This window comes from Salvelinus alpinus, chromosome 25 (genome assembly GCF_045679555.1).
Source record: "Salvelinus alpinus chromosome 25, SLU_Salpinus.1, whole genome shotgun sequence".
Lineage (NCBI taxonomy): Eukaryota > Metazoa > Chordata > Actinopteri > Salmoniformes > Salmonidae > Salvelinus > Salvelinus alpinus.
In genome coordinates, this window is record NC_092110.1 from 13,865,837 (window position 1) to 13,887,889 (window position 22,053).

The 22,053-nt window shown below is 43.2% G+C and overlaps 1 protein-coding gene across 8 annotated transcripts in view; it reads left to right on the forward strand.

Moving 5' to 3' along the window:
- The first annotated feature begins 2,068 nt into the window (after positions 1-2,068).
- Positions 2,069-22,053, forward strand: part of LOC139553402 (homeobox protein Meis2-like) — a 100,447-nt gene continuing 80,462 nt past the window's right edge. The window contains exons 1-7 of one of the 8 annotated variants that reach the window (XM_071365689.1): positions 2,069-2,223; positions 4,036-4,265; positions 5,039-5,180; positions 5,565-5,615; positions 6,279-6,329; positions 6,933-7,082; positions 15,539-15,653. In XM_071365689.1, coding sequence (XP_071221790.1) covers positions 4,063-4,265; positions 5,039-5,180; positions 5,565-5,615; positions 6,279-6,329; positions 6,933-7,082; positions 15,539-15,653 — 712 coding nt within the window. In that variant the 5' untranslated portion in view covers positions 2,069-2,223; positions 4,036-4,062. Of the gene's footprint in view, positions 2,238-2,270; positions 3,484-3,530; positions 3,771-4,035; positions 4,266-5,038; positions 5,181-5,564; positions 5,616-6,278; positions 6,330-6,932; positions 7,083-15,538; positions 15,654-22,053 lie in introns of those variants that run through there. The other 7 variants (XM_071365688.1, XM_071365685.1, XM_071365683.1 and 4 more) reach the window with 7 other exon arrangements.

Consider the following 22,053-nt stretch of genomic DNA (forward strand, 5'->3'; position numbering starts at 1 on the left):
CTGTTTTGAAATGGGAGTTTGGGGGTTACTTTTTTACAGTAGGTGCACTTTTAGGATGTGACACCGAGTGGATCTTTAGCCTCGTGATTGTCTCAGTAGTGTTTTCCTTGAAATAGATCCGCTGCCCCCTAATGAATCCAAACGCAGCTGGCCATGTCCCACACGGACACCGAGAGCTTTAACCCTAAACTGACCTCAATTTGACACCACCAGATGAAATTTTACCGCCTGTTAATGCCATCTTCTGCAGAAGAGACGGATCCGCATGTTGACGGAGATGCACTTCTACTTGAACACAGATTGTGTTCATATGTATCCTTATCCATATCAGTCCTCAACCTGAAAAGTCACACAATGGGAAATCCACTAAACATAATGGGAACTTGGGCATGATATGGGACACTTGAAAGGTCTTGGGTTGCAAACACTTGCATGTTTCCAAAACCATGAGAACATGTTTTAGGTATCCTCCATTTAATCTAGGCTATGTTCTAGGTTTTATAAGGCTAATTTAATCGTATTATTAAATATGAATTAGAATTATATTAAGACTATTAAGTATTAGGATTGAAATACAATATCCAGAACGAGGATTTAGAGTGTATAAAAGTGTATTTATTGCCATAACTAAAATATAATGTCTCACTAACAGGATTCTGATTTATTTGATGTTATTCAGATTTATGTTAGATTTGAATGCTGATAGAGGCTATATTTTGGATTCACCATTACATGGCATTGCATTGTAATGAATAGCATGTCCTTAGCTTGTACCAAGAACTATAAGTAAAATACCTAAAATAAACTTCATAAACATTTAACATATTGTGTTATATACATTTTATAAAATATACAACTTTTGAATGTTCAAAAGGTTGAGGTGCATTTTGGAAGAAAAGGCTATTTCATATATGACCACCTCAAGTTTCACAAGCTCTTCGAATGTGTACATCACCCGCCTTTAGGCCAAAATATATATAAGATAAAAGATTTGTTAAAAAAAAAACTGTGTATACGATTTTGACCGTATAACGTAAAAATGTGCCACATTTTACTTATCCAACGCTTAAAAATGTTACTTACATTTTTGGGGATTGGATAGCTCTAATGCGACTGAATCATTCATACATTCACAGAATAGGCCTAATCATATCAGCTACTTAGCCTGACTTTCCACAACTGCACTGTTGGAGAACCTTCCGTTTTACGAGACACAACAAAGGACATAATATGATTCACTTACCATGTTTGTCCGGAAGAAAAACGCTAGGGTTAGTGTACAGGTCATAGTGCACGATATCATTATAAGCATTCGGGCTAACATCAAAAACCCATGTCTTCAAAAGCTCACGCATCCAGCCCCTGGTTCTGTTCACAGAATGTAACATCGGTCAGAGGTATTTGGAGACGATGCATGCGGCTCTGCGCATAACACTGTAGTTCCTTCTCGGGCTATTGCACGTTGAACTGTCCACACAGCCGTTCGTCAACCCTGCTTTCCTACTTTTTCTTGTAGGGCTTCCCACCCCCTTATGCCAACAAACATAATTGTTGTCACAGTCCTTCATTTTTAAAATATTTTTCAATTGCTATTTCTATTGTCATCCCAAGCAACCGTATGGCGCGTTTGTTTGTTGGGAGTATATTGACCTTACAGCTGAATCCAACCCTTTAGCTCATCCAACCTATGAATGGTTAATTTCGACAACCACCAAAAATGTCACCGAGCCATAAATGTATCAATTTATGTGAAAACATATCAATATAACGATGATGCCATCTGCGCAAACGTGTATATTATCATTGATGGAGCTAAATATTAAAAGGGATAGATGGCCTGTTTCGGTTTTGTGCGTAAAAAAGCTTGGGCTCAGGGAAAAAGGGCTATAGCCTCAGCGCAATCGATGGCCGGAGCGTTGCTCCTCCTCTAAACTTCAAACTCAAGACATGATTGATGATCTTGGGGAGCTTTGATAATTGACTACTCTGAGGTAAGGCACGGATTTCTATCTAGAGAGGGGATTGGACGAGAGAAACATACAAAATTACTTTCTCTACAAAAGCTTTTTCTTTTTGGAAAAGTTCATTCTGGACTGAGAAGGGGTGCGCCATATCGTTTAATTTGCTAAACAGCCCCGTTCATAATTAGCAGTACGATTAAAAGGTATTACCGAGATATTTCATACTAGGCACACCGGCTATAACCACAACACAAGATAACAAGTAAGCGTTAACAAGTAAGCGTCATGCTCATAAATTAAACTCAAAACGAATCAGGTATCTTTACAGTGTCATTATAGATGATTTGACTAGAGATCATGTTTTGATTGCGTGACGGATTCTTAGTTTAGAATATTTTTGAGTGAAAACAATAAGTATGAGTGGTGATGTGTGAACAATAGGCTACTTACTGTTCATTATTTATCATATTTATGATAACTTTTTTGACTCGTGAACGGTACGAGGTGCCACGCGTATTTCTTTCAGACTATTTGCAATAGTGAAACTAGAACAAGTTAGTCGTGCGCCTTAGCTCGGGCTTTTCCTACTCTTATTATACAGCGCTTATAGGTCCGCGTTGGCATGTATAGGGAAACGCTGCTTCGGATCTAAAAGCATAGCAGATTAACACAAATAGGCTACTTCACTTTTTTTCTTTTCTTTTTGCTTCTCACTTATCAGCGAAGGGAATTGCCTGGGAGTGTAGAATCTGTGTTGTTTGGCTCCCCCCGTGAGGAGTTGAAGCCGTCCTCGTGCATACTCTGCATATCACAGGATTTGGTCTCTCCTCTCTTTCTGTAGCTGCTGTAGGACTGGCTATGGCCACCGCTACTTCCGGGTTCCGTCATTTCATTCTCCCGCCGATCAGCGCAGCAAACTGACTCTGTTCTATAAGCAAGCTAGCAGCCAACCTGCCAACACTCGCTGACACTCACTCATCTCAGACCGCGAGATAGACGAAATACCTACGGGGAAAGGAAAGATCTGAATTGCAATCTCTTAATTTCTATTGCTTTTTCTTTTTACAGTAATAATAAAACAAGATAGCAATCCGGAGGCATAAAGAGGACGCGGACTTGCTGGATGAAAACGGGCTGAAAAGATTCATCCTCTCTTGAACATCATCACCAACCATCATTCATTCATTACCTTGACAACCCCTGGCTTTGATTGACAGCTGGAGTGGCAAAAAGCCACGAGACACGACAGTTTAGTTACATGCAGGTTGTTGATGGGCCGATTGTAACCTTCAGTTTGGTGCTTGACATTTTTTTTTATTTTTGGGGGAAAGAGGAAAACAAGAAAAATTGCAAAACTCCTCCTGATGCTTCTGCTTGCACTCTACCACATTGGAGAATAGGAGAATTCGCAAAGTTGGTTGAAAAAGGAATCTTACCAGTAAATCACTTTCTAACCTGACTGGGATATTAAATATACGACACATCCAGGAGTTTATTGGAGCGCAGCCTGATGGCGCAAAGGGTAGGTTTTAAATCTCCAACACTTACCTATACAAATCCACTCTAGGAGGGCCTCCATATCGCTATCCTCTTGTCAGTGGCGGCTTATTTATAAATTGTTCATATCTAAGCCGTTTTATTTGACATTTTTGCAGTAGGCTACCTTTACTCTTCAAGCGGAGTTAAAGCCTCTGCTTAACCGACGGTCTCCGCAGCATTCGTGGAGCAGTTTTAAAGGGACTCCTAAGTAATTCGGTGTTTTGCCAAAGTAACCCACCTTCGGGGATTCAGAACTTTAAAATGTTTTTGGTAATTACAAATACAAACCTTATCAATGTATTCACTTGGTAGTTTAGCCATGGCGATTGCCTTTTCTGCCGAAGCAACAGGAATGGCACAAGGATTTGCTTACTTTTTTCAAATGCTGGTGTAGTAGCCTCGTTTTACTATATCGCTTTGACTATAGCCTACTATGACTTCAGTAACATGTTACCTGATAATTAGCCTATATGTACATTTTGGCCACGTTACGCGTGAATTTCTATCCTCTGACTTTGTTGTTGTTTTATTCCAGTACGATGAGCTGGCCCATTATGGTGGGATGGACGGAGTCGGGGTCCCGGCGTCTATGTACGGAGACCCGCATGCTCCACGGCCGCTACCCCAAGTCCATCACTTGAACCATGGACCACCGCTCCATGGCCAGCACTACGGTGCTCATGCACCCCATCCCAGCGTTATGCCCAACAGCATGGGCTCCGCTGTCAACGATGTTTTAAAGAGGGATAAAGATCAAATCTATGGGTAGGTGGACTATAATTACATACTTTATTTTTAATCTATTTTACGCTTTCAGTGTGTTTTGACTCATGGACGTTTTACTTGTTGCAAAAGTTAACCCAGCGTAGGCCTATATGCATTAGCAAGTTTACAAAATGAAGTGTAGTTTAGATAAAAATTAAATATTGTCAGAACCTAGAGGTCTATGTTTATCAGTCATCTGATATTATCACAACTTACATTTTAAAAAGAATATGGATAACTATTATAGTATACAATTAAAACTAAGCATGTTTTAAATAGAAGGATGCATCTTATTGGCACATTGTAACAAGGGGATAAACACACACTGCAACGTATGGTTATGGCTACTTGTAAAAAAGTTGATAGGTCCGAGTTTAAATTTGGTATAATCGCCAAAACATTATAATAGTCAGCACTAATGCGTTAGTGTCCGTGCGTAACATGCATTGGAAAAATATAAGACAAATGATGTCATTTGTAAACAATGCATTTTGCCATTGATGTGCACATAGCTTATTCATAAAATGTTTACAAAGTAATCTACTTTATGGAAGAATTTGGAGATACGTTTCAAATGTTATCTCAGTCAAAACCTTGGAAAGTATAGTAGTTTAAATTATTCCTGACAAATTCTTCACTATTTACACTCCTTGGGATCTTTAGTTTTACGCACAACTTTAACTTGCTGTGTCGCCGTGTGATTAGCTTGTGTTAAGCCTGTGTGGAGGAGCTGGCTGCCAGGTTGTGCTCAGGCTCTGTTTCCCCTCTTGCAGTCACCCATTATTCCCACTGCTCGCGCTGGTTTTTGAGAAGTGCGAACTGGCGACGTGCACTCCGAGGGAGCCTGGGGTAGCAGGCGGCGATGTCTGCTCCTCCGACTCCTTCAATGAGGACATCGCAGTCTTTGCCAAACAGGTCACTTTTTATATATTTTCTAAACACCTAATAGGATTTTCCAAGTGCTCATGGCACACGTAGCACACGTATCTTCTTGTTAACTTTTTACACATTTCACTTTTTTGATTTTTAAAGTTAACGTTGAACATTTGAAAATTAAAAGTGTGTTTGTTAGGTTATATAATTTCGAAGTTAAAACGCAAATTCACTGATAATATTGACTCATGAATGTCTACACAGCATGAAATGCAAACATAATATAACTTTGAATTGTGTTTTATTTATTATACAACATTATTGCACTAAAGTCAAATATATATTTTGGAATGGATTCATGACTAAATGCATTCAACGCCTGTAAGAAGTAGTCGAATTAACCCCACATCTTTGGTGTTATTCTAGGTCCGAGCAGAAAAACCTTTATTTTCATCAAATCCAGAGTTGGACAATTTGGTAAGCACTATGCACGACCGTTTGCCTTTCAATTCCCTTTTTGGTGTAACTGTTACTTCTACTTAGGTTGTTTTTTACTTAAACCATGCTCTTGTGTTCTCAGCATCGCAAAGTAAACATGTAAGGATTTGATGCAAAAGCACAACACAGATGTTAGATAGGTTTCTTTGAAGTGAACAAGGGGAAGCTCTGAGGGGTCTCGAGTGGCACAGCATTACGCTGCCTACAGGAGGCCGAGAGGGAAGCCTCTGATTAGGCTAAAAAGTGCTGGGACTCTCACTGGGCGAATCCTGCGCCATGGTCACTCATTGGGAGCAATGGAGCAGGATTTGCCGTTTAAATCGCTGCCTATGTAGCCCAGATCAATTGGCTCGGTTGACCAAATGTGTCTTGCCTAATTCAGTTGTTAGATCATCTTAACATTTTTATTTTTCAAATGTTAAATGAATAGCGAATGCAGTATCGCACACCACGACAAATGTGGGAAGCATAACTTTGCTCGAGAACCCCATAGTCTAAACTTCAAGAAAATGCAGGAATGTGTTTTTGTTATATGAAGTGAAAATAACAATGTGTAGCCTTATGCTTACCATTCCATTATACTTTCATAATTTGAAGACTCCAAAAATGTTGATGTTTATTATTGTTTATTCTTGTTTTCAGATGATACAAGCCATACAAGTATTACGATTTCACCTTTTGGAATTAGAAAAGGTATTATTTTTTTTACAATTCATATTTTTATTGTGTGATTATAGTGTTTGAGACGTGATCCGCTTTAGATTCTGCATGTGGCCCTTTATTTACATAACTCGTGTAGTACGTAGCCTAGTTTGTTGCACAAATGTGAAAGTTAGACAGTTTTTGAATTTAGCTGAAAATTAGTTTATATTCTATGTGATGTAATACATTATTAAGAGAAACATATTAATATTCAACTATTAAAATACTATAATGTTTAATTGTCATAAAGAGACTCATAAAATAATTCCGAGTGATTGGATTGAATTCACACTCTTGGGCCTATACAATACACTGACCGTATTGATAATGCTTTGGCATTATTGTTATGGTAATATCACAGGTTTGAAGGCTGGAGATTTGGCCTCAACTGGTTATTATATGTCGAGCTTACGCATGGTGTTTATTTTTTTCCGTTCAACTTGTTGCCCTGGTCTCAAGAGAATAATAACCGCTGCAACAATGTCACTATTGTTTCCTTGCGCGGATAATGCCCCTTAATTGTAGGCTAGATATTCTTGGACTGTCTGCACCGTTTCCCCATCCTGACAATTTTTTATTTTCTCCTTGTTCTAGGTGCACGAGCTCTGCGACAATTTTTGCCACCGGTACATCAGTTGTTTGAAAGGAAAAATGCCAATAGATCTAGTTATAGACGAGCGGGATGGAAGCTCGAAGTCAGACCACGAAGAGCTTTCAGGATCTTCGACCAACCTAGCCGATCACGTAAGTAATAAGCTTTTCTATCTTTATAATAGTTTTATCAGAAAGTTATAGAGGCCTGTTACGGCGTCGTTGTTGTGAGTGCGTGTTGTTTGTTGTTTGTCATATTGAAGTAGACGTTTTCAAATAGTCATTTGTGACATTTTATTGTCGTTAGAAGTTGTTTCAAATGTATTTTACTAACGGTGTAATTTGTTGATTGTTTTACATGGTGTGAACTGTCATTATAGTCACCGTTTAGCCTGGGTCGTGGTATATGTCCTCAGCAGTAGGCCTGTTGGTGCTGTTGCATGCTGCAGATGCATTTGGGAAATCGATATTTTTAGGTCAAAAGTCATTTGTGATACAATGCAGTGAGTTATTGTTTTAGTCTTTTGATTAGGGGCATTCATGTGTGTATAATTACTGTTTGTCTCTCTCTGTGTGTGTGTGTGTGTGTGTGTGTGTGTGTGTGTGTGTGTGTGTGTGTGTGTGTGTGTGTGAGTGTGAGTGTGAGTGTGTGTGTGTGTGTGTGACAGAAGGCGAGAGTGTGTGCATGTGTGTTATGTTCTTTGTGGGGGGGGGGGGGGGGGGGGGTATGGATTGTTTTTTGGGGGATATGGATTGTTGGACATTGAATGTGAAAGCGATTAAATGTTGCTCAGAATTACAATAGAATAGCACGTTTTTGGAGTGGACTAATGATTAAAAAAAGCAAGGGCATAATTTCGAGAGACAGTGTAAGAGACTATAATGATTTGGGGCGTGCGTAAAAAAACTTTCGGGTTTTGCTGCAGAAAGGGCGAAAGTGATATTCAGTATGGGCTACCATCAATGTCAAGTTCATAATGTGGTATTAGGCCTACCTCACGGCTTGGCAGTGCAGTAATGGCGTTACTTGCTGTTGCTGTTAATGTGTTTAATTGTTTCTTATTGATCGTCCTGTGGTTCTGCTCTGCAGTGGCTCTCTCTCTCCTCTGCACCCCCATTTTATGGCCTTGAGGCTCCATAATAATGAATTCAATTACATATACCTGAAGTACAGTGCCTTTAAATTTCAAGATTTATCCCGTGCCTTAAATGCGTCTTGTTCGGTGTAAAAACGAGACGCTGCATATAATCGGTGCATTGTATAAAGGCCTAACGTTGATAATTCATTATTGATTTAATATCAGTGATCAGATCTAATATCCCTATTAAATAGGTTGTAGGGATGACGTTTTGGTGAATTCGAGGTGTGTATTTCGTGACAGAGTGACTGGTTTATATCTGAGCAGCACGAGCCCAAGCCTATTAGGAATGAAAGCAGATTGAAGTATTATTCAAAGTCACTGCGCTGCAACTGTTGGGTCTAGCTATAATAGCGGCTGATTCTCTTTGAAAAGCCGGCGCGTTGTTCAGAGTTGCGCAGTCAGAGTGCAAAGCATAAGGTGAATTAAAACACAATTAACACCCGTAGCAAAGTGGGGCCGAGCAGCGGTTAAAAGCTCAACATGGTGGAGCTCCTCTCCAGAATAGGCTAAGTGTAGAAATGAGGCATTCTGTTGTTTATACTGAAGAGATTAGATAAACTAGCCTGTTTAGTTTCGTGGCAGATGGTTGATACTCAAGCCAATTTCCAATGTTCCCTCGCAATGTTTATCCCTCGCAATGTTTAGACCTAAGCAATTGTCATCGGGTCCACTTGTGAGAAATATTATTTTGATAATTAGGTAATTAAATATGCCAATAAAGAAAATCAGGACCAGCAATAAACAAACGCGAAGGTGCACGACAAGTCATTTATCTTGGGGTCGTTTACACTGACCACTTCATTAGTTGTCTTATTTAGGTTGGAGCGATTTCTTTCTTTCTTGTGGCAGCAATGATCATTTTACTACAGCTAATTGTTGGGCTCAGCCTTACTAAAGCGGAAGGAGGTTGCGTATGCGTTTCTATATCTTGTTTACTGAGCGACTATAGTGCTGAACTGTAGTGTGAATATAGGCTAATAATGTACAGATTATCTTTATTCAAATGTTAAAAAAAATAAAATAATAACATGTGCAGTATAAAATAAGATGTGCAGTGTAGCGAACACTGTAGCGTACACTGACTGTTACGTTGTTATAAACGTAATGTGCACTGTGATAGGCTGACCATATATTTATTGTTGCACTTACATGTATCGATTTTTTATTATACTTCTTGACAGTAATGTGAAATTCAGTGCAAAATATAATTGCTGATATAAAAGTAAAAACAGTATGGCTCAAACTATAGGTCTAGGGTCATGAAGAATACAGGATGCATACAACAGAAGAGGATATATTATAGTGCCCTGTGCTTAACCAGGCCCTAAAACCCTGTAGTTAATGACTATGTCCCCACATCATGCTCACTCATTTCCACATCATATTTTGGTAGTTTGAGTTGTATATGCCTCAAATACGATGAGGAATATAATGAGTATTGAAATCTTTGTATAGCAACACGTGTGTGTAGGCCTACTGTTGGGTTTCTGAGTTGCAGCTACACTTGTTTTGTTTTATTTATTTTATTATTTATTTTGCTTCTGTTTTATTATTCATTTCTATCCTCTCTTCTAGTTGGAGAGGGGAAGGCAATTTGATAGTTAGATATGCTAATTTATTTAGTTAGAATCTCTCACGTCCATTTTTCTTTGCTTTGATATGCATTTTTAATATATAGCCCAGGGCTACATCTCATTTGGTGAAAGTTGGGCTTGCTGGAGATGATGAGGCTCTTCACGGAGACAGCCCGTTGAGCTTGTTTTTCCCCCTCTCCCTTCCCCTCTCTCTCTAACAAGGTATCATGGTCTGACTTCAGTATTCAACGTTTGTCCAGGGGATAAACGTACAATTTTGACAGTTAAGTTTAGGCAATAATTCTGACTGGTTAAGGTAAGGGTTAATGTTTTGGATAGGGTTAAGGTAAGAGTTAAGGTTTGGGATTGAACCCGCGATCCTCGGAGCCAGAGCACGCAAGCCTACTAGATGGTAATAGGTGCTCACGTTGCCCCTAGTGGACGGTATTGAAGGCATCTCCCAACGTCCTGGGGACCAGGACAAACGTCAAATAATGAAGTCGATCTGATGTGACCTGGCTGCTCTCCCTCTCTAGCCCCCTCAATTCTCTACCTGATAGTAGACCCTAATAAGTGCTCTGTTATTTACACTTCAACGCTGTATTGTCAGAGCTGATTGGATTATACCATTGTCAGAGGGGGGCTTTATGGCACTGTTGATTTCTTACGTTGGATTTCTATGACTATTGCTGTACTCGCATGTCTTTTAATTAATGAAATTACATTTCTGCCTTCTCTGTGCTACATCCAATTAAGGCGCCAAATAGTCTAGAATGAATGGTTGCTGAATATGATCTGTTCTAATGAATTTGTTCTTTGTGCCTCCTCGTGTCTATTGTACAGCCTTTTTCCACCAAGCTGTACATATTGGCCAAGATTTGAATTATCCTCCAACACATGCACATGCTATTGACATCATTTTTACGACTTGTGCATAGTTTGTTATGATGAAATATTGTGGCATTTGAGTTTTCTGCCACTCTCGGTTTTTCACTCAACGGCTTGAGGGCTGTTGGTTATAGTTCCCACAAAGGTTATGCAGGTTATCCTAGCACTGCACGGCCAGAGAGAAAACACCAGTGTTTACATTTGGTTCTCTGGTAAAGGCTTGGGCCGTAAAAACCCATTGATCCGATGGAATGATGATGACAAGGATTCAAACCAATAATATGACATTTTGTACAACGTACAATGCCGTTTGTTGTTATCATGTAATATATGTCCTGTTTCTTTATGTTCCTATGCTTAGCACTACACGCTCCTTGCTCCATAATCATACACTCTACCTCCCTGTGTTGGCCCACGTCTAGCCTCCGGGGCTTCCGGTGCTGTTGAACCATGCAATTCTCCATTTTGGAAGATGTTCTAATTGAAGCAGCGCCTGCTCTCGCCGACCGAACTGTCTCTGTTTGGATCCCCCATCAAAATAATATGTAGTTGAGTGGCCTGACTGCACTGTTCCAGACAATTGTTTTGTGATGGTAGAATGTCTGGGCCTACATTTCCTATTTGATTAGTGTTCAGATGCAGGGGCCTGTTGGCAGGCATCTCTAATCAATATGGGTAGTAGGGAGAGAAAGACACACAATCCCTACTCACCCGTCCCTCCCTCCTAGCTCCATGCAATGGACGCCGATGCAACTTACAACTGAGCTGAAAAAACGTTTCTAAAGCTGTAGTCCTATTTAGCTGTCAGAGGATTTGCATTTTACACCTATTGCCCCATGCATATTCATAATGACTACTGCCCAGGGGTGTGTATTCGCAATACCTTTTCTTGTTGTTTTGTCATTTGAAATATTTGAGTTGTATTCTAAGATGTTGTTATCTGTGGTCTAGATGTCTTTTTGAATCGATCAGTTGTCAGATTGATGAGTAGAGTAATGTTCTCATGTTTGTATGAGTCGATGTCGTTAATCACATAGCATTCAATGGAGTGGAATCACGTTCTTATCTGTGCATTCTGAGAGAATGATTGCACATGTAATGTGCCATTCAGTGGAATGAGACTTATTTCGTAAATTCCCCACCATACACTCTGGCAGTCACCCGGGCCTCTCTTAAAACACACAACAGTGAATTATTAGATACTTAATTAATGTTTCCTTTCTATTCTCGGAGGATAAATGTAGGTGTTGTAAAATGCTCAGTTGTTCAGCAGAAGAGTACCTTCACGTTTAACATCTTTCTTTGGCGTGTCTCTATAATTACGTGTAAAAATCGTCAAAAATGGCCGAGGACTTTAACTGCTTATGAGGGGTGGCAAGATGCGTCTTGAAATGTCAGCCGGCTATGATTAATGAATCTGTATGTTTCTAGTGTGTCAGCAATATGGGACATGTTCAGCACAGGAGCCTCCCAGGCCGAGCTGTTGAAGGCAGTGTTTTTTAGAGACTACACTATACACCAGCGTAGTCCCCTGAAGCACTCTGCATTCTTTTCTTTTTCAGACCCCCTCCCCCTAGGTATCTTGGGAATTTGAACAAAATTCAATGACAGTGCTAAATCAATTTTATTTGAAATTCCAAGGGGAAAAAAGACGGTGAAATTGCTGCGATGGGCATGGCAGACGTGTGTACATGAGAAAAGGAGGAGAACAGGAGCGGAGGAGTGAGTTGTTCTCCTGTGGCCCTGATGCACTACAAGCCTCTCCCCCATATTGTCTCCTGCTTTTATATTAATTACAACATGCATTATCAGCTGTGAGACGCTAACCCCAGCAAATAGAAAAGTCAGCCCCGGGAGACCAGGCTTGCCTTGTATCTTATTTTCCATCTAGTCTATCTATTGTGCTGCCTGCCTGTCTGTCTGCCTGTCTGTCTGTCTGTCTGCCTGTCTGCCTGCGCTGCGTGTTGTGTTTGCTCGTTGCTGCTCTCGTCTCTCCTCCTGGTAACAGTGCTCTTTAACACAATTAGAGAAGAGCATGGAGTGAACCATGTTTTGACTCGTAATTATGCCAAGCTACAGGGAGTAGTCACATGACGTGGTGTTGCAGGCCTTTTTCCTTTTCTTCTTCTTCTGTTTTTGAGTCGCTCTTGGTTTTTAGATTGATGAAGGAAGACCCTTTTGGGTGACGTAGGTTTTTTTCTCTCCAGGTTGTTTGAAGTTTAATGGACTCAAACACCCTTCCTAGCTCAGAAAGGTTAACCTTGTTGAGTGTGGAAAGTTAATGCCGGTGTTGTGATATTTCTTGTCATGTTGTGCGAGAGCGGTTATTGAAGAGAGGTGAGCGACAGATATGCACACTGAGGCGTCTGTTTAACCAAATGAAAACATCAGCATATGTTTGGGCCTACAAAATAATCCTACCGTTGTCTGGTCTGTGCTTATGTTACAGTGACCAACTAGGCTTAGTTTAGTCCAGGCCTAGATCCCTGGCCAAGCTTCCATTTACTGTACTTCTGGCTTGCAATTCACTGCCAAATATCACTCCCTTTAACACCATTAGCTAAGGTGTCTCTGATTTTAATTTAGTACCCGAGCCATTAAAAATGACACATTACTGTGCAATGATAGCTAAATTAAGTCCTATGGATTCAGCCGTTACATTAAATCCATGTGGTTTCCTGGCCTAGCTGGCCGTCAGATCAGAAGCTGTCCTGACTGGCTGCAGTGGGTGTGAAGAGAGAAAGAGAAAGATAGAGAGCGAGAGAGGGAGTTAGTTAGCGTACTGTAAAGTATAGTAGCTTTCTAGGCCAGTCTGGCCGGCAATGGGTGTTTCAGTGTCAGGAAGTGGAACCCAGTCATTTTCTTCCCTTAGAACAACAAGAGGCCATTTGGAGTCTGGCTCACATTAGTGATGTTACTCTCTATGTAAAAAATATACCGATACTTGTAAACGAAGGCTCTTCGACGCATCAAAGCCCATCTCAGCCCATGTATCTGATCAATAGCCCAGGTAAGCAGTAGATCCCAATCATCCGTCCCTCTTAATTAAGTAGGGACGTTCTTCTTTTCCACTCCCTTGTTCAGAAGGGCTAAAACCCACGGGGGGCTATTGTTCGGTCCGGCCTGCCTTATTCCCCCCCACCTCCTCTCCTCTTCTGGGTAATTCTCCCAGTTCTTTATCTGATTGCCATCCGGTGAACAGCTGACGCTGAGAGGGGTTGTAGTGGAGCGCTGTGGCTGGGGCTGAAGGGCCTGTGTCTGTCTGCTGTTTGCCGCCCCGCTCTGAGCTGTTTGAGAACACAGCCTTCCTCCCTGAAAACGTACCAGATAAAAGGAGGGCTGCTGAGCTGAGGCACAGCTGGAGCAGGAGCAGCAACACATAAGGACCAGGCACCCAAGGGAACCAGCGAGCCAGTCAGCGAACTGCTCTGTGCTGCTGTCTCATAGCCTCTCCTCGTGAACTCCTCTCCAGGCCCTCTCCTGTCTGTCCTCTCCCAGAACAGCTCACTCAAACCGGGACAGCCTCACTAGCAGGCGAAAGTTCAGCGCGAACGCTACCGATCTGAGGCAGAATGGTAAAAAACGGGCTCTTTTGAAATATTTCTGTGCCGTGTATTCCCCCCCCCACTTTTCATATATGTATGTGTGTTTGTGTGTTTGAGAGTGAAAAAAGCAAGCGGGGAGAAGTGGGCTGAGGTTTGTGGGAAGCCTTGGTGCAGGCCTGTGTTTGTTTGGCTTGGGCTCCTTTCAAGGGGCTGCTTTTCCAGGCCCCCAGACAACGTTGGGCCAACATTCGCCAACATTTTGTCATCGTGTTCAGGTGATGAGTTATATTTGAATAGGCTATCCTGTGTGTTTGTGTGGGTGTGTGTGTGTGACTCATGTGTCTGTTTGTGCTGTGTGTGTACAGGGGTGTCTCACAGTCTGTCTCTCTGTGGTGTGAATGGCAGAGGAAATTCCCCCTCTAGCCTGCCTTCGTGTGGCACTGATAAAGCCTTTCCTGTACAGTACTGTAGAATTCCTGTTTCCCGGTCCGGACCTGCAGGGACCTGGGAAAGACCAGGAGAGAGAGGAAGGAGAGAGAGGAAGGAGAGAGAGGAAGGAGAGAGAGGAAGGAAAAACTCTACTTATGAGCGCTATATTTTTCTGTAAAAACTATTACTGCACCAGTATTTGAGCCAGTTTGCTCTGTAGGAGTGCTCTGTACTTTCTCTGAATGTGTGGGTGTGTGTGTCTCTCTCTGTGTGTAGGGGCATGTGTGTGTGTGCATTTTTGGCAGATTAGAGGGAGAATCACTGTCATATCTTATTTTCATTTCTGACAGTGCTAATGATGAATAGCTCTTGTGGTGTATTTAGGCTTCTTACCTCGATATTTCTCACTTGACACGGAAGTCTCAATTGGTTACGGTATAAACTAACTCCACGGGGCCCGGCCATATGTGTTTAGACAATCAGCGAGCGCCCTGACTGCAACGTTCAAAATCAGACGGCACATTAACCGCCGTCGCTGTGTTGTGTGCTCTTATGTATTAATGAAACTGTTTGATTGCAGAGTTGAGACTTTAGTGCCAGACGGTTTAATGCGCTAGGCTTTTTTCTTTCGGCTTTTGATTGTAGTGGCATTGTTGATTGTGTGCGAGGAGCAAAATGAGTAGAACTCTTTGCTTGCCCAGGAAATGTAAGCAGTCCAAGAGATCCTCACTGCACTGTAGACTCTTACAGATGTCACTCTCATGTTTCCAACATACTCATGTGGTCTCCCTTTCTCTCTCGCTCTCTCGCTCTCTCTCTCTCTCTCTCTCTCTCTCTCTCTCTCTCTCTCTCTCTCTCTCTCTCTCTCTCTCTCTCTCTCTCTCTCTCTCTCTCTCTCTCTCTCTCTCTCTCTCTCTCCACGCTCTCCACGCTCTCCACTCCTGGTTTGCGGTTTGGATGGGGAATGCGGACGGATGGTTGGATCCTTCTCTCTTTCTCTCTCTCTCTCTCTTTTTGTAAAACCCATGCAGAACCCAGCTTCCTGGAGAGACCACGATGACGCCACCTCCACACACTCGGCCGGCACACCAGGGCCCTCCAGCGGGGGCCACGCTTCACAGAGCGGCGACAACAGCAGCGAACTAGGTGAGCCAGCACACACACACACACACACACACATGCAACATAATATTTTAAAGACTTGCCAACACACTACTTTTGGAGGCGATCAAATGTACAATTACTGCTCATTAGAAAGGGTGTTAAAGTGTTAATATTCTCTCACTTACACACACACACACACACACACACACACACACACACACACACACACACACACACACACACACACACACACACACACACACACACACACACACACACACACACACACACACACACACACCTTATTAACTGCTGTAGACTGTAGCTATTTAGAGGTAGAGTTGAACAGAGTGCTAAGAAAGCTGGTGGTTAATAGGATATTTCTGCCAGTTCTCACTAGCATTGAAAACATATTAACTTTGCTAGCTCTACAAGCCCAATTACAGCTCAGAACGGCTTGTGCTTTTTATAGTCTGGACTGCCAGCCTGCCTATCATAATGCCTACATTCTATTACAGTTATAATTTGTATGTTTTTATTTCACCTTTATTTAACCAGGTAGGCCAGTTGAGAACAAGTTCTCATTTACAACTGCGACCTGGCCAAGATAAAGCAAAGCAGTGCGACACATACAACAACACAGAGTTACACATGGAATAAACAAACATACAGTCAATAACACAATTGAAAAAGTCTATATACAGTGTGTGCAAATGAGGTAGGATAAGGAAGGCAAGGCAATAAATAGGCCATAGTGGCGAAATAATTACAATTTAGTAATTAAACACTGGAGTGATAGATGTGCAGAAGATGAATGTGCAAGTAGAGATACTGGCGTACAAAGGAGAAAAAAATATATATAACAGTATGGGGATGAGGTAGTTGGATGGGCTATTTACAGATGGGCTATGTACAGGTGCAGTGATCTGTGAGCTGCTCTGACAGCTGGTACTTAAAGTTAGTGAGGGAGATATGAGTCTCCAGCTTAAGTGATTTTTGCAATTCGTTCCAGTCATTGGCAGCAGAGAACTGGAAGGAAAGGTGGCCAAAGGAGGAATTGGCTTTGGGGGTGACCAGTGAAATATACCTGCTGGAGCGCGTGCTATGGGTGGGTGCTGCTGTGGTGACCAGTGAGCTGAGATAAGGCGGGGCTTTACCTAGCAAAGACTTATAGATGACTTGGAGCCAGTGGGTTTGGCGACGAATATGAAGCGAGGGCCAGCCAATAATGCAAGTCATGTCTGTGAGTCTGCATTTTGGATAGTTAAACTGTTTAGATCTTCTTGTATTCACATTTGTTGAAATATTGAAACACAGGCATCAACACAATGCATCAACACCAAAACAGAACAAATTTAAGTGATCCAACTCTGTTATCTTACTAGTGTCTTTGCTAAGACAACAGTGTTGATTAGCCACTAGCCTTTCCTTTCTTGTACTGCCCTTGTTTTCAGTGTTCTCTGTTGCAGTCAGATCTCCTTTCACTGGGGGCAGTGTGTGTGTGTATGTGTGCACGAGTGTGTGTTATTGTTTGTGTCCATTTCCATTCGGGGTTTACATGGCGTTTCATCACACCACACACACACACTCTTCTCGCTCTCACAGTCTGTCTCCACAAGACGCCAAACGCTTGTCATGTCCAATCACGGCTATCGTTTTGCCAATAGGCAATAAAATGTATCGATGGTGTGTGTGTTTTTGTTCTGTGGTTGCGCTGGTTTAATCATAGAGTCTGTCTGAGTCTGTGGGCCTGTTGGAGTGGCTGTGCTGCTGAGCCATTACTGACCACAGAGACACTCCTAGAGGTGGGCCTGTGGTGGTCCCGTGTCAGGACTAGTTGCATTACAGGCAGCTGTCTGGCTGAGCGGAAGGGGCTTGACGGTGACAGTAACTCCGGCTCACGAGGTGCACTGCGAATTAGCAGGGTGGAAAGTAGCTCTAAGATTTAGCTCAAAGATTTAACCCACATTTACCCCAGAAGTAAGTGTCGGTACATCTGTCAAATTACTTTTCTGTTATATTCAGGTTTATTTTATATTCATTATTTGTCATTCCTGCAAAGCTAGTAGTAGAAGGGACTAGGCGATGCAGAAAAGAGGTTTGCACAAGGGGGAAAGGGAGAGAGCAGAGAGAGTAGGGGAGCAGAGAGAGCAGAGAGAGTAGAGAGCAGAGAGAGTAGGGGAGCAGAGAGAGCAGAGAGAGTAGGGGAGCAGAGAGAGTAGGGGAGCAGAGAGAGCAGAGAGAGTAGAGAGCAGAGAGAGTAGAGAGAGCAGAGAGAGCAGAGAGAGTAGGGGAGCAGAGAGAGCAGAGAGGGATTAGAGAAAGCAGAGAGAGTAGGGGAGCAGAGAGAGCAGAGAGAGCAGAGAGAGTAGAGAGAGCAGAGAGAGCAGAGAGAGCAGAGAGAGTAGGGGAGCAGAGAGAGTAGAGAGAGCAGAGAGAGTAGAGAGAGCAGAGAGAGCAGAGAGAGTAGAGAGAGCAGAGAGAGCAGAGAGAGTAGAGAGAGTAGAGAGAGCAGAGAGAGCAGAGAGAGTAGAGAGAGTAGAGAGAGCAGAGAGAGCAGAGAGAGCAGAGAGAGCAGAGAGAGTAGGGGAGCAGAGAGAGTAGAGAGAGTAGAGAGAGCAGAGAGAGCAGAGAGAGCAGAGAGAGTAGGGGAGCAGAGAGAGTAGAGAGAGCAGAGAGAGTAGGGGAGCAGAGAGAGCAGAGAGAGCAGAGAGAGTAGAGAGAGCAGAGAGAGTAGGGGAGCAGAGAGAGTAGAGAGAGCAGAGAGAGTAGAGAGAGCAGAGAGAGCAGAGAGAGCAGAGAGAGTAGAGAGAGCAGAGAGAGTAGGGGAGCAGAGAGAGCAGAGAGGGATTAGAGAAAGCAGAGAGAGCAGAGAGAGTAGAGAGAGCAGAGAGAGCAGCGAGAGCAGAGAGAGTAGAGAGAGCAGAGAAAGTACAGAGAGCAGAGAGAGTAGAGAGAGTACAGAGACTAGAGAGACTAGAGAGAGCAGAGAGAGAGCAGAGAGAGAGCAGAGAGATTAGAGAGAGCAGAGAGAGCAGAGAGAGTACAGAGAGCAGAGAGAGTACAGCGAGTACAGAGACTAGAGAGAGCAGAGAGAGAGCAGAGAGAGTACAGAGACTAGAGAGAGCAGAGAGAGAGCAGAGAGAGTACAGAGAGTACAGAGAGCAGAGAGAGTACAGAGAGCAGAGAGAGTAGAGAGAGTACAGAGACTAGAGAGAGCAGAGAGAGAGCAGAGAGAGTAGAGAGAACAGGGAGAGTAGAGAGAGTACAGAGACTAGAGAGAGCAGAGAGAGAGCAGAGAGAGTAGAGAGAACAGGGGAGTAGAGAAATGCACTGCCTATTGATTATTTTACACACATAAGTACAAGTGACCTGTAATCCACAGAGCACTTATCGACTCCTCTCCACCGGATCCAGTAACAGCTGATCAATATAGGCAAAGACAGTTACCGTACGACGCGGAGCACTAGGCCGAGGAGGACCCAGTAGGACCTGGGCCTCCCTGCCCAAGACCAAAAGAGCCTAAATACTGTACACAGCTCCAGCTCAAAGCCCTGGGTTAAAAAGCCCTTCAGACACAAGGAAAAGATGGAGGAGAGGGATAGAGCAAAATAAAGAGAACGAGAAATGTGGAGAAAAAAAGAGAGTTGGGAAAATGAGGAGAGAGGAAATCAAGACAGAGAGAAAAAAAGAGTGTGAATGAGAAAAAATAAGAGAGAAAGGAGAGAGAGAGGGGGCCGCTGATTTAATGGTCTAATGAGGCCGTTCTCCAGCCAGTTGTTTTGTGTGAGGCGCGCTCTGACCTTTCGCTCCGCTCAGGAGCCCAGCCGCCTCATTTTTCACATTCTTGCAATTACGTTAACGCTTGAAGCTCTCCCTGACTCCCGACTCTGACCCTTCCACTCTGACAGAGTCCCCTCTCCTATCCACTCCACTTCACGCATGGACAGGCTTCCCATCTCAACCATATTTCCACATTAGAAAAATACACTCCTTAGTCGGAACACTTAAGCCCACAGTGAAAGAGCTAAACGTGTGCCTTACTTGGTTAATGAGGTATTTAACAGGTTAGCCTCTGTTAAAAGGGGTGGAGGTTAGTTGAGGTAAAAAGAATGAGGGGAGGGAGAGGGGTATAAGGAGAGAAAGAGAGAGAGAGAGAGAGAGAGAGTCAGAGAGGCGGAAGGAAAGACAAGAGCTCCAGTTCAAGCCTTTGGGTTCTGTGAGAAAAACAACAACAAACAGAATCAACCTTTTTCTGCAAACACTTTTAAAAGGTGTGTGGGGCTTAAAAATCCCTTCTTTTAAAGGAGAAGTCTTAAGGACACCCTTTTGGGTCTTGTGCTTCCCAGCGTGTGTTTGAAATGTTCCTGATTATATAAGATGTACACAGGGGGTCTCTGACCATGGCTGAGGGGATGCGTTGACGAGTGTGAATTCTCCTCTTGTTTTCCTCCTCATGTTAATGAAGACATCTCTTTGACAGTTTAGAGATCCTGGTAGATGTACATTACAGTATACACCTCACATACCTCTCCCTCCTTACAGAGAGAGAAAGAGTGTGTGTGTGTGTGTGTGTGTGTGTGTGTGTGTGTGTGTGTGTGTGTGTGTGTGTGTGTGTGTGTGTGTGTGTGTGTGTGTGTGTGTGTGTGTGTGTGTGCGCCCGTGCGTGCGTGCGTGTCTGTGTGTGTGTGTGTGTGTGTGTGTGTGTGTGTGTGTGTGTGTGTGTGTGTGTGTGTGTGTGTGTGTGTGTGTGTGTGTGTGTGTGTGTGTGTGTGTGGATACAGGCCTCGAGATGGTCGCTGTGAGCAAAATGTACATTTGTAATCTCCGGCTTGTATCTCGGCACTGAGCAGTACTCTGAACCCCCTGCCAGAAAACATTTTAACCAGTGAGAAAATATGTGTATCCCCTCTTACGGAATAATTTACTGTGAAGCAGTAAAGCAAGGTGAAGCATGCTCATAGCTGTCAGTAGAGATTGCCAGTTAAGGTTTTGACACATTGTAAAGAGGGTTTGGGTACAGCACACAGGCCTGCTAACCCCCAACCCCCTCTGCCTCATCCTTCTCCACCTCATTCCCTCACACACTTCAAAAAAACGGAATTTCTTTCCAAAAAAACCACAAATATCTATTATTACTTTCAGACTTTCTGACTGTGAGCAGGACTTCCTGTGTTCTAGCTTAAGAAACAGCACTGGTACATGGGAGAAGTTTCAATAGTTTTCCTTAAGAGATTGCAGCTCATTGCTCTCCACCATCAGACTATCAGCGTTGGCTCGGCTTACAGTTCTTTGGATTAGCAGCTGTTTTGATTTCTTCTGAGCTTATCTTGAGATATCAGAAACATCCTCACTACTGATACAACTTCAAGGTAGGGAAACTTTCTCTCATTCTCTCTCTTTCTGTCTTTCTCTCTCCCTCTCTCTCTTTAGACCGCTCCTGTAATTATTAGCTATGCATGAAAAGCAAATCCATTTTGACATCTTGAGTGGTGAGTAAAATGCCTCTCCACACTATTCCCCCCTTTTACTATCAAAAGGCCCAGCAGAAAAAAAGATTAAACGTTTTGTACATTTTCTCAGCAATTGAACAATCCCCCATGTTCTGCAGAAACACAGACTCCCCAGAGAGGTGCAGGGAGAGAAAGAGAGAGAGAGGTTGAGGGAGAGAGAGAGAGAGGTTGAGGGAGAGAGAGAGAGGTTGAGGGAGAGAAAGAGAGAGAGAGGTTGAGGGAGAGAAAGTGAGAGAGAGGTTGAGGGAGAGAGAGAGAGAGAGAGAGAGTTGAGGGAGAGAGAGAGAGGTTGAGGGAGAGAAAGAGAGAGAGAGAGAGGTTGAGGGAGAGAGAGAGAGGTTGAGGGAGAGAAAGAGAGAGAGAGAGAGGTTGAGGGAGAGAGAGAGGTTGAGGGAGAGAAAGAGAGAGAGAGAGGTTGAGGGAGAGAGAGAGATAGGTTGAGGGAGAGAAAGAGAGAGAGAGAGAGGTTGAGGGAGAGAAAGTGAGAGAGAGGTTGAGGGAGAGAGAGAGAGAGAGGTTGAGGGAGAGAAAGTGAGAGAGAGGTTGAGGGAGAGAGAGAGAGGTTGAGGGAGAGAAAGAGAGAGAGAGGGAGGTTGAGGGAGAGAAAGTGAGAGGGAGGTTGAGGGAGAGAAAGAGAGAGAGAGAGGTTGAGGGAGAGAAAGAGAGAGAGAGAGGTTGAGGGAGAGAAAGAGAGAGAGAGAGGTTGAGGGAGAGAGAGAGGTTGAGGGAGAGGGAGAGAAAGAGAGAGAGAGAGGTTGAGGGAGAGAAAGTGAGAGGGAGGTTGAGGGAGAGAGAGGTTGAGGGAGAGAAAGAGAGAGAGAGAGAGGGGTTGAGGGAGAGAAAGAGAGAGAGAGGGGTTGAGGGAGAGAAAGAGAGAGTGGTAAAGGCTCGGCGGGAGTGTGCTAGCCTTGGTGGTGGTGTGGTGTGTG